Source organism: Rhinolophus ferrumequinum, chromosome 2 (genome assembly GCF_004115265.2).
Source record: "Rhinolophus ferrumequinum isolate MPI-CBG mRhiFer1 chromosome 2, mRhiFer1_v1.p, whole genome shotgun sequence".
Classification (NCBI taxonomy): Eukaryota; Metazoa; Chordata; class Mammalia; order Chiroptera; family Rhinolophidae; genus Rhinolophus; species Rhinolophus ferrumequinum.
In genome coordinates, this window is record NC_046285.1 from 93,539,565 (window position 1) to 93,553,090 (window position 13,526).

General features: G+C 35.9%; 1 protein-coding gene across 6 annotated transcripts in view; it reads right to left on the reverse strand.

Annotated features, from left to right (window-relative positions):
* APP (amyloid beta precursor protein) overlaps positions 1-13,526 on the reverse strand; it is a 245,044-nt gene that overhangs the window by 159,551 nt on the left and 71,967 nt on the right. For all 6 annotated transcript variants that reach the window (XM_033127085.1, XM_033127076.1, XM_033127069.1 and 3 more), the window contains exon 3: positions 12,259-12,388. In XM_033127085.1, coding sequence (XP_032982976.1) covers positions 12,259-12,388 — 130 coding nt within the window. The remainder of the gene's footprint in view (positions 1-12,258; positions 12,389-13,526) is intronic.

A 13,526-nucleotide genomic window follows, 5' to 3' on the forward strand; every position in this document is an offset into this window, starting at 1 on the left:
CTAAAAATTACTTATGTTTAAAATGAAATAAAGGGTCTACTGACCCAAGATATTTATGACATCAGAGAAGAGATACAATGAGGTCACAGAATGTACTGTAGAAAATATGTGCATCGGAACCCAGGCACCTAGACTCAGTGGAGAATTCTGACTAGAACAAAGGTGGAAAAGAAAAACAAGCTCAAATTATTTAAATGGAAAAACAGAATGATATGTAAGCATACTGAACATGAGCTTATTATATGAAATATGCTTACAGAATATTGAATATCATAAGCTTCTGACTGACAATTAATTCCAAGATTTCAGTAAAGAGGGAAGAGTCGTATATCCTACTCAAAGGAATCTTCTAACCCAGAGCTGATAAAGATATCATACAATAAAGAAGGGGTCTTCAGCGACAGCCAAACCTTGAAGAAATAAAGAAAAACCTGATACCATATTCTGGCAAAGTAGTTAACACTGAAGGAGAAGAGGGAGGGGACTCCAACTGGGTAGCATTTTTGAAAACACATGTGCCTAATCAATGAATCAATAGAATGGCCTCCAAATTTAATGCCCTGCAAAGATTTAAACGTCTAGCATAAGAGTAAAACCTACTCTTTTTCAAGCAGCTACTAAACACCACATTCATTTCATCGTTTAATGAAGGCATTTAAATACGATAGGAATTAATGGTTAGCATACATAAATATTACCCTAACTCTTAATGTACAACATAAGAATCTGAAATACGTTTCTAAACTCCATTACCACTATAAATAATATTTAGAAGTGGGTTTCTGTTAAAACAATTCTTTATCATTAGAATTAAAAGCTGCGGATAATGAAACTATCATAAACTAATCAAACGGTATGTTTTACCTCTAAATACAGATGCCTCTGGTATATACTGGCTTTAAACTAGGCACACACGTAGGGTAGGGTAGAGCCTATTTCCTAGAGAAAAGAGTTTAATGTTCTTTTATCCAGATCCAAAAAACCTTGGGTTTCTTCCTAATCTGAGATTCCTGTTACTTCTTGGTTGTTAAACGAAATCTGCCCTTCTTCTCTTGATCAATATTGGCATATGTAAATAAGATTTATGGCAATCTTAGAGATTCTTTTAGGGACGTGAAACTGCTGCTTTAGAACCTTTGTCTTCCTAGTATTTAGGCTATTCCTTCTTTTAATTTTCCTTGCTTTTTACAATATTCAGCTAAGGCCTCAATTCATTCATTCGATATGCACTTATTAAGTAACTACTATGTGCCATGACACCCTCAAAGCTCTGGGGATATTTTCAGTGAATGAAACAAAAGTCCCAATTTTCATAGATCTTACCTTGCAGGCAAAAAAAAAAGAAAAAAAAGAAAAGAAAAATTCCAAATTTACAGGCACTGCAGGAAAGCATTCTTGGTGTTCAGCACTGTTTAATCCCAATACAACTCTCCAATTATTCTCTCCCCTCATCAGGCCCCCAGATCCACTAATTGTACATACAACTTCCTGCCAACCTATTAACCCTCTTAGGGTTTGCTATTAAAATTCAAAGATGATGAGGAGCTATATTGCCAGGTTACTACAGTTTATGGAACTGTTCCTCCAGAGTATAAGCAGTTTTTTCTCTAATCCAACTGTACCATCTATTAAAAGAAATGACACAATGAAAGGATTTATCCTCATACACAGAATATACCCTGTAACAAGGACTAACAAGGTGGGTGTGTATGTCTTAAATTTGATTTTAGCATATTCGTAACATGTTCAAGAAAAATAAAACCATACTGAACATTCAGATATTTTTCTGGACACCACATAAAAGAAATAAGCGAATTTAAGTTCCTTCCAAAGAAAAATATGATTCTAATACTACTCCCAATTTACACAATCAACCACCTTAGTTCTATTCTAATTTTTCAACATTATGTAAAAACATAAACTACTGTCCCCGGCTCATCCCCATACATATTTTCTAATTCGTATCTTTTCAATTTCTCTGTATATGTCTTAGGATACATATCATGCCTCTTTTAAGAAGCTTCTACCATATGCTCCAGCTCACACTACCATCTTCCTAACTCCTATTTTTACATCAATCTCACATTTTACTTACTATCTGGTGATAAAGTGGATGATTAATTAGGGTTGGAAATTTAAACAGATTTATGGTTGGAGAGGAAATTCTGGAGAAGAGGAGCCTAGTTTTAACCATGTTGAGTTTGGGTCCCTGAACAAACACCTCTCACTAAATTAGTAGCAATGTTCCCAGAGGAACAAGAATCACAACTACAAACCTCTACAACATCGATAGTGAAACTCTGTGCTCAATTCTGTAAAATAGGTATAAAGGTAGTTTTGTATATGCACAGTCATAAATTATCCCGAAGGAAAAGCAAGTATCGCGTAAAGTCGATCTATAATACACAGAAAGCTCAGCTCTATTAAATCACAGTTTAGCTTTATCCAATCAATAAGGATACCCCTTCAACAGCAACTGGACTTGCAAATTTAATTTTGAAAGAAATTTTCTAGATTAAAAAAAGTGCTTAGAAGCCTTAAATTCAACTTATATACCTACCTGATAAATTTCTCTGCAGCAAGAAGAGGTAATAAAAACCATTCATTGCCAACTCATTTAGCTGTCTTTTCTGCTATATAGCACCATATTCCTAAACTTAAAGAGCTTAAACAGCTATTCCTTGATTTTTCCACTTTGGGTCTTCCTAGTAAGAAAAGTAAAATTTCACATTTGTCCCTGCCCCCTTCACACCATTGGCCCAGTATAATTTTATTATATCTATGGTATTTGCATCACGACTAGGCCAATATTGCTCATACCTGGGCAATGACGTTTTCTTTCTTTTTGTCTTGTGACTTTTTTTTTAAACTTTTGGTTTTTCTTTTCCTAAAGTTAACACTTGCCTCATTTTAAAATTTGCTTCACTTCTTATGCATCCATCAATACTGCATCTTTCCCAAATTCTGCAACAGAACTCTACAACCACTCTAAGTACAGGCAGGACCATCAGGTAATAATGTATCAGTGCCATTTTCTTCCTGGAAATGGTCCTCCTGGGACCCTCACCATTCTCCTCTAATCTGGACTGGCTGCTCTCCAGACTGCTGTACAGCTGTTGCTTTGAGATGTCCCTTCACTATCGGGTTTCAAAGCTAAAGCTTGAGACTCAACTGACAGGAAAAACAAAACAACAAAAAAACAAAACAAAACAAAAAAATCCAGACTCCTGGGACATATCACCAGCAAGAACTGAAACTTATCAAGGGAACTGGAAGAGAGGGAAAGTTTAATGAAGCCTCTCAGTGACTGCTGTGATAAAAGAAGGGGAACAGAATTTATCTCTAGACTCTACAGTAAAACCAATATTGAGACCCTTCTGTGTCAAGTACTAAAATGTGAACATTTCATAACATCCTTTGATACTGAATTGAAATACAACATAAGTCACGCTTTAAATTCAGTGCCAGCTTTATGACACTTCTTACATTCATGATGTTTTTTTTGTGCATACTTTTTTCCTTAGTGCATTTTAGTCAATTCTTTTATTAAGTACAAACATTAAATTACTTTTTTTGAAAAAAAATTATTTTCCCTAACTCCTCTTCAGTATTCTTAATATAATTAACTCTTTCCTTCATAGTAAGTATTTATACTTTAATAAGTATTACTTGGAGGTATTATAAGGATATGCTGTATCTAAATCACAATATTAAAAGTGAAAAATTTTAAGTCCACAAAAAATTATTTCTTAGTTTTTTTCCAAAGAAAGACACATATCAAAAATTTCCTATATTTTGTGATGGCATTAAAATATGTTAACATATTTTACATGTTATTTACAATAATTTTTAAATGTAGTTCACTCATTAAAATATAATAACAAGGGTTTCATGGCAAAAGCCTAAGTTAATTCCATGAATTCCATTTTTTCATGTGGGGTTTAAGCCACTCGTCTGTCCCAAGAACCATAATAACAGTTGCCTGTCCCACTCCAAGTTTTTCCCTTATATTTTATATTCTTCATCTGGTTATAATTATTCATGTTGCATAAAACACAACATTCCTTATATACAAACCGAATTATCGACTATAGCTCATTGGAAAATTATTTCCTAACTAGAAAGGTAAACAAAATCAAGACAGGATCTCAAGTGTGTTACTCGTTTTGGAAAGATGAGAATTTAATTCTAAAGACAAAAGGGAAAATCTGTTTCTCTGCTGGAGATAGGAAGTAATAATGGCCAGTGACACATCACCCGAAATAGGTGCTCAGCAGTTGCCAGAGTAAAACGGTAACTTTGATGCAAGTCAATTACTTTCTTGAGTCCCCCCACCATACTCACTTAAAATCAGTTATATCAGGAAAAGAGAGAAAAATCCAGGACAAAAGACACAGCTTGAGGTTAGCTGCACATGCTACGGTTCTTCATATTAAATTTATGTTAAAACAGCAAGCTAATGATTTCCAAAAGTGAAAATAACGTGTATTCATCATATTCAGCTGATGTGTTACTAAACTTAAAGGCATTTCTGACTTTCGTTAATAAAGTAGATGACAATGTAACCATGTGACATGAAATCTAAGTTACACATGACTTTAAATTCAGAATATGCTTTTCATGAGTTCAGATAACAGTAAATATGGAGGTCATAACTCACTTGTATGAATAGCCTACAATAATCTCAATCTTTTTTGATTTTCATATTTGTTTCTCTTGGATAGAGCCACTGTACATATACAATCAGTAGTCCAACGCAAACAATGATGGTATTTCATATAAAAATGGCAAAACTGAACAACCAGAGCAGCAGGTAATTCCTGAGTTTCTACTCACCTGTTTTTTATGATTGAATTATTAGCATAAAAAAAGACCTACCCTGAAAAATTCTAACATTACTTGCCAAATAGCAAAAGTTAAGTACCATGGGTATACATAAAAGAGGTACCCCATTTCCCCGAAAATAAGACCTAGCCAGACCATCAGCTCTAATACGTCTTTTGGAGCAAAAATTAATATAAGACATGGTCTTATATTATATAAGACCGGGTCTTAATAGTAAAATAAGACTGGGTCTAATATTAATTTTTGCTCCAAAAGACGCATTAGAGCTGATGGTCCGGCTAGGTCTTATTTTCGGGGAAACACAGTATATATTCAATATTAACCTGAAAATAAAATATAAATTTAGACATAAATTTAAATTAAAAATTACATAATAGTATCTATCATCAAAAAAAACAACAAGGCTTTTTAAATACTACTACCTATTATGACCAATGACCTTTTCTTCCTGAAAACAATGAACCATGTTCCATACATACCATATACCTTCAGGTATAACTTTGCTCACCCTTTGTCTAAATACCTAAAATTTAGACAGTCTCCATTCTTGCCCTAGTCCTTGAAATCTTGGCTCAAATGCTACTTCCTGCTAAGTCTTCTTTAGCTAGAATTCCTCAGCTAGAATTCTTCCTTACCCACTCCTATACTAGACTCTGAAAGAGGAGGGAGCTTATTTCACCTATCTCTACAGCCACACACAGAGGTAGTCAATAAATACTTACACGATGAATAAATTATCAGTTATTTTGTAGCATTTATTTCTCTATGAACAGTCAATACAGTATTTCCCCAAGATGAAAATTTAGGAAAAAAAAAAAGTTATTTTAACTAGTCCCTTCATTACTAACAAATAATAGCAATTATGGTATTTTTATTTTTTTATTTTTTTGTTTTTTGCTCTATCAGTAAAGAAGAAAAACATAGCTAAATATAGATGTATCTTTAAACTCAGGATCATAAGTCAGCACTGAAAATTTCCTCCATATTTTCATATGTAAATAAATAGCACATTTATTTTATTAAAGCAACTAGAAGATTTGCAGCTAATGAATGATTACAAAAAAAGAAATGAATGCAAAAAAGAAACATCTACCATGATGTTTATCGTAGCATCATTTATAATGAAGGGGACCAAAAGTATTGCCTTTTGGGATACTGATTTTTAAGCCAGTTATTAATAAAAGACTCAGAAAGAACATCCAACCCTACCCCCTTTCCTGCCTAAGAAACTCAGAAAGACCTACACAGGAAGGAAATCAGGATGCTCACCTTAGAAACCTAATTTGAACTGAGAAGGGTGGATGGGAGAGCATCAAACAGGGGCCTATTTACTAGATTACCTCTTGTCTCACTGTGTCTGAGTTGCCTAGCAAAAATTTACCTGCCACATATGGTCCACTCTTCCTCAACTACCGTGAATCGCCCATTCTCTGTTTTGAAACCTACCCACCTTTTCTCTTTCGTCCAAAATGACACATGCGTATATGCCCAGTTTAACCTCATTATCTTTGGAATTTTAATTTTCATGGTTATGTGAGTTCCCCGTGTATTAAAATTTGACTTTCTTCTGTTCATCTGTCTCTGGTAATTTGATTATTAGCCCAGCTAGAAGAACTTAGAAGGTGGGAGGAAAAGTATTATTTGTAGCCCCCACAATAACCACGATCACAACAAAATAAAGGAAACTGTCCAAATAACCAAAAATAAGGGATAGTGCCTGGTGTAATGTTAGTTTAAAATTGTGTTTTCCAAGTATATTTAATTTCATGAATAAAGTATTATAAAAATGTTAGGTGAAAAAAAGGAGGTCACAAAAATAGGAAATAAGAATTATACAATGTTAAAATAATAAAAACAAAAAATATGTGTAAAAAAAAAAGAGAGACTGAAAGGAAGCCAAATGATTTGGGTTATTTCTTGGTTATGGTTACATTTTCTTAACATCCTGCAATGAGCATGTGTTACTTTTGTAATCAGAGAGATTTATTTTAAGTACGCCATGGCAATTCTTAGCATGTACTACAAATGAGATGTCCATTAACCTCACTAGTCACTTTTCAGTGTATTACTGAGGAGCACTGGAACACTGTAATATCAAATAAATTGAGATTTCTTTTTTATGCCTATCATCTGGGACCTGCAGATGAATTTTGTGTTTTAATAAAACACTAACAACAGGGAACACCCATATGGCATAACGGCAAATTTTCAAAAAGTGCTGTTTTTCTTTTTAATGACTCATGTTACTTAATGACTCTTGAATCTATCTCCAGTTAAAAAAAAAAAAGTCAAAATTAAACAGTTAACTAAGTAAATCATTCATGCCATGATGACTCTTATCCCAGACAACACGTAAGTTGTTAAAAGTCCCAGAAAGAAGACATAATAGCAGGTACAATAATTAAAATAAGAAAATGAAACTAAATTGGAGCCAACAAAAACCACTGAAGTTTTCTTTTCAAAATCTGATTTATGAAAAAAAATCTTTTCAACTTTAGAAAGCAAATCAAGCTAGAGCCAATTAATTAAAGCCAATGGGAGCTGGGAGAAGGAGGTTTATTCATTGGTTTTGATGGATTATCCACGTAGAAGGAAATAATTTCTATAGGTTTTCCTGCTTAACCAAATGGAAGGGGGCTTCACTTTCTAAGTCCTTCCCCACCCAGAAGGAATCTGCAAGATCAATGCAATTTCTTCCCATTCAACAATCCACTCTGAAACAAATTTTGAAAAAAAATAATTAAGCAAAATTCAGGATTTTTCTGAAAAATTAGTAATGATTAATGCTGTTTAAATTTGGTTGAAAATAAGACTGGTGACATTTTCTTTTAATTTAGCAGCACAGTGTTTTTCAAAATAAATATTTTTACATATTTTCCCATAAAAAGTTATTCTTACTGTATAAAGCTCGTAACACACAACTACCAATAGATAAAAACAATGACCATTTTGTGTGTCTTTCAAGCCGCTTGACTTTTTTTTCAACTATCACAATCTGATGACTGATACGAAATTTTACATACTAGTTACATACGCATACTCCATCTTTTTCTGATGGCAAAAGCTACTTGTTTGTTATAGAAATTAATAGAAAAATGTTTAAATAAAAAAATCACCTGTAATCCTACTGTTTGGAGATAAACACTGGGAAGATCTCTTTTCCATGCCTATTTTTTTTTTTGTAAATCAGATTCTATATACTAGTTTTTGAGGTATGACCAATTTGGAATATTCAAAATCCCATGTGGAAGACCTCATAAAAAGGCATCTGGTGATTAGTTGTCCCTGATAAAGAAATGTCCAGGATTTCTGGTCATTCCTTATGAGAGCACGACACAGACAACTTTAAAAACACAGAACATTCAAGAAGTTGTACCCCTCAGGTGTGCAGAAGCCAGGCTCATCAAGCATCATTCCCATGGTTTGTATGTGCAACCCCGGCACATGTGTCTCCCAGGAGTTCATAAATGGTTGGATCTATAGTGTGCAGAGATCAACGAAGACCGGAGGAGCCACAGATACCCATTCACTCTTACACTGAATTACTGTGCTGGCACATCGGGGCATTTACAGGATCCTGAAAGGCTACAACAAAAATGTTCTCCCATCCCCACCCCCATTCTTAAAATTCGGTGAAGTCTTATGTAACATTCTTGAATACTGTTCTGCTGTATGAGTGTCTCAAGAGAATTGCTGTTTAGCATCAATCCAAAAAACTACTCTGGTACAATATCTGTAAGAATATCCAAATACACCCTTTTCACAGTAAGGAAGATTAAAAGATAGTGTAGCTAATTCACACAAAAGAAACCACGAAAAACCAAGGTACCCTTGTTCCTAAAATTTCAGTAAAACAATATAATTCAAAATTAAGATGAACTGGGGCCGGCCCAGTGGCTCAGGTGGTTGGAGCTCCGTGCTCCTAACTCCAAAGGCTGCCGGTTCGATTCCCACATGGGCCAGTGGGCTCTCAACCACAAGGTTGCTGGTTCAACTCCTCGAGTCCCACAAGGGATGGTGGGCTGTGCCCCTGCAACTAGAAAACGGCAACTGGACCTGGAGCTGAGCTGTGCCCTCCACAACTAAGACTGAAAGGACAACAACTTGACTTGGAAAAAAGGCCTGGAAGTACACACTGTTCCCCAATAAAGTCCTGTTCCCCTTCCCCCAATAAAATCTTTTTTTAAAAAAAAAATTAAGATGAACAGAATACCTTCAATTTCTCATCTGACCATATCTGAATAGTTTCGTGGTCATTATTACTTATATGTTTGGAAAGTCTTGACAAAAATAAAATCAAATGACATTTAAGACAGTAATTAGTAATTCTTTAACTTCTAATTCTTTTGGATTAACCTATTGATTAACCCGACTTTGCCCCCATAAATCAACAGTAATTTATCTTACGCAATGCACCTTGCCTATACCGGACAGAGATAAGCGCAGAAGGGTGTCCATTTCAATACTGGATCTATTACACCATAAAGAGTATTCATTCAAATGGAAAGGGGTTCAAAGCGTTGCAAAGAAAATATTATCCTTGAGTAATGACAATGATATGCTTGAATCCCACATGGTATAATTAATGAAATGTTCGTATGATTAAGACAGATCTTATAGGCTGGGTCCAGAGGCACAATCAAAAGCAAAGGGTGAAATGAGAAAGCCAACTCACTCTCAAGGGAAATCATCCACTCCATGGGAAGAAAATGGCAATAGCAACATAATACACTTTCTCCATCTAGACAAGGAATGCAAGATATTGTACAGCAAGTATGCCCAGGGCAAATGCATGGATTAGAGAAAAATAACCCAGAGAAACACTGGATCCTACTTCTGACAGAAAGGTCAGGAAAGTTGCATGCTACACATAACAAGCATTTTTCTCTCCTCAAGCTCTCTTGTGAGTGTTGATATGCTTCATGTTTAAGACAATTCTGTGTTCTAGGTAGTGCCTTTCAGAGAATTAACTTCAGTTAAATAATCTCTTTTGTCTAAAGGATACGTTTGGGTACAGCCAGAGAGTTTAGAGGGTACTTATGCTAATGCTGAACAGTAATTCTTAGTTCAAGCAGCAAGTAACATATCAGACTGTTTGTTGCCTATTACAACCGTAACGTGGAAAACATTACTGCATGGAGATTTATCCCATTCCAGAGTCACGGTTGTCTTCTTTATAAACACAACATCTGTTGTTGAGTTTTTCAAAAAGTGCCATTTATTGCCTCTAACTCACAGCCTTTCCTCTGTGGTTTCATTTTGTAAATCAGGTGGATATTTGCTCTAATATAACTTTGTGTTACTACTATAAGGAACACTCGGTTAAGAATTGAAAGATCTTGGATGCTGGTCGCGATTCTACCACTAATAAGCCGTGTGAGTTACAGGAAGAGTTTCAATCTCGCTGACTCTCAATATTTGTCCCTGTGAAGTGAGACTACTTAGGATGAAGTTTCCCTCCATGCTGCATAACACAGTTTATCATGAACAAAATAAATATTTTGACAGTTAATCATAGCATTATCATAAAAATTTCTGATTTCATATTTAGATCTGAAGACATTTTACACATTTCTTGTTCCTTTTCAGTGTCTTCTTCCCTTGAGCTTCGAGGAACTCTTGCCCCAGGAGTAGAGTTTTTCAGAGTTGGGGAGGTGTCTGGGGCCAGGGCAGGGAGAGGGGCTGGTAGAGGGGACACAATCAAAAAAATGGGGTCAAAGGATATTTGCCACAACTAAGTGGCTCTAGGTAGTGAATTATAATCTTCACGTGGATTCCTTCTTTTAGTCAAGTCTAATGATTCTGAATAAAATTATGAAGCAGAATGTTTTGAGCGAAATGATATGCGTTCACGTCTGAAACAAAACTCGTCATGAGTGTCACATCAGGGGTCGTAAGCAATAATGCTCCGCCAAAGACCTCGTGTCTCTTCCCAGTGAGCTTACAGTCTATAGAGAATGTCTGTGAAACATGTCATAGACTGGATAAGTGAGAACCAACAGAAACAAATCATTAACAAGGCTTGCCCCACTCAAGTAACTGCTTCGTGATCTACTTCCTAACTTGTGCTGAATTATATGGTCTCTTGGTGTAAAATCCAGTTAGTTCGAAATATATAATTCCTAGAGACAACCGACCTCTATGTTTTCTTGAAGTAAGAGTTCTGTATCTTGTATTTAAACATTACTTATTTTCATATTATTAAATTACTTCTTGACTGGTCAGACCGAAAAGGTTGGGAGGCCTTGTAAATTATTTAGGAACAAGGAAACTTGAATTATCAAATATTTAAGAATTAGCTTTTCCAACTCCTTTCATCAATTTAATTACATTGTGAGTATTCAATCCACCAGATGAAATGTTCATTCTGATGCCCAGTGTTTTCTATTGTCTCCAATTACACGCAAGCATAAGTAACTCATAAGTAACTGGTACATTCTTATGACGTTCATGTTTGACCGAGTATTATACAGCGCCCCAGAATCTTCCGTAGTTCTCCTTACTTTCTAAGTGTGCTGTTGGGACTCTTTAAACGATCCCTTGTAGTCGTTCCAAGCAACCATCGGAATGTACATCAATATTTGTCCTCATCCTCCATATATATGTCCTTATTTACCATCCTACTAATGAGTAAATTCGTAGCAAACATCTAGATGCCAGCTATCAGATCAGCAACTGGTGATTTCTACAGTGTCTGCTTACATAAAAATATCAACAAGTAAGAGACTAATAACCAAGAGAGATTAAACACAGAGTATGACAGTGTTTCTACAGGGAAAAAGCATAATATCTCAAAAAACAACTCGATTTTTAAAATAAAAAGTTAAAGTAAAATTTGTGGTCGGTGAGAGAAACACCTATTTAAACCTTGGAGATCAAACTGTTTCCCCTATTTTGATATGAGCAAAAAAAAAAGTTCCCTAGCTATGGCCAAACAGGAAGAACAGTCAGTTGTAGGGAAGAGATTCAGGAATTAGCAAACTGCTGGAGCTTCACATTTGTTTCTGTCTTCCATGAAGAAAATACTGTTCTTGTCTATGTGAAGAAAGACACAAGGCCTTAATTCTACATGTCTAGATAGTCAGTGTACAGGAGAATCACCTATGGGATTGGTAAAATTAAGATTCCTGTGCTCCACCACCAGGCGCTTTCATTCAGCCGTCCTGGGATCGGTCCAAGAACTTGTAATTTTGGAAAACACACGGTAAATTCATTCTGTGCCAGGAAATTCAGAAACCCGTCTCCTGTACTATCGGAACACAGGCTACCTGAACAGTCCAAAGTTGCTACACAGAGAGGCAATATGCTGAACGAAGAGTCTGTACATTTGAGCTAATCAGAGCCTCCTTCTTTCTCATCCCCAAATATTAATAGCAGGGCCATCGACCCCAGCTCCGCGGCTGGCCGGCTCACCTAAGCAGCGGTAGGGAATCACGATGTGGCCGTGGGTCTTGCACTGCTTACGGCCCCTCTTGCACCAGTTCTGGATGGTCACTGGTTGATTGGCTTCTACCACATTGGTGATCTGCAGTTCAGGATAGACCTGGGGGAGCACACAAAAAGGGTACATTGTTACCTGAGTCCGCGACTAGGCTGGCATGAGCAAGCACTTGATAACCACCAACGCTGTTATGTGAAGGTATCCCCAACACTCAAGCCTGCTCTGAGGCTGATAGAGCTTAAGAAATTCAGGGTAAAGAAAAAGACGCAAGTGACAAGCACTTCATTATTCCACTCAAAACATGAAGCAATGTGACTTTATTTTATTGCGCCCATGCCGGCTTAAAACATTATTTTTCGAGGGGCGATAAAAGAGAAATAGGGGGAGAGGGACCTGTTCGAAGCATGAGGCAATTTTCAATGCTGAGTAGACTGGTGTGAGGATGATAATCTGAAATGTCCTAAATAGATGTTGTGGTAGATATACCTGGGGACATTACCTTTACAGAAATTCCACCCACTCCTATCTTAGTAATTAGGAAAGTATTGTACACATAGGATATGACACATAACAAGCAGATTTCTAGATAAAAATCCTTTGCTTTATTCAAAGTAATTTACATAAGAATAATTTATCAAACGGTTATCAGAGCTGTCATGTAGATAAAAAATGTATTCATGAATCTCTTCCCTTGAGAACTAACCACAACCCTTTGCTTTGATTACTGTTCTCAGTCAATCATGGTGTTTGCTGAGCACTTGGAATGACACATGAAATTTGGATCAACTAAGATGTATTTGTGAAATATCCAATTATTTCTATTTATTAATAACCAGTAGAGATTTGAAAGAAAATATAATCATAAAAATATCTAAAATGAGAGTTCTCTTGCATAAATCATGCATTTCACCAGGGGTTCTGGTTTGCCAGAGAAGCACAATGAAGAGAGAGAAGCATGAGGCTTGAGGGTGTAAGCAAGGGAATGGTTGTAACGATGGGTCATGAAATCTAAAGAGGAAGGAAGCGAGAACATGAAGGGAGTGAAACACAGCAAAAAGGCTGTCATATGAGTCTTGGTGTGAGCTACACAATTTTGGCAAAAAGGTACCAAAGAAAGTGAAGAGATGAAAAGTAGGACCTGGAGAGTCACAGAGTTGAAATTAAGATTTTGGAGAAGGAGTTACAAAGAGTGTAATACGACCACCAGAGGGAACGGCTGCTGAAGAATGATGAAGGCAAG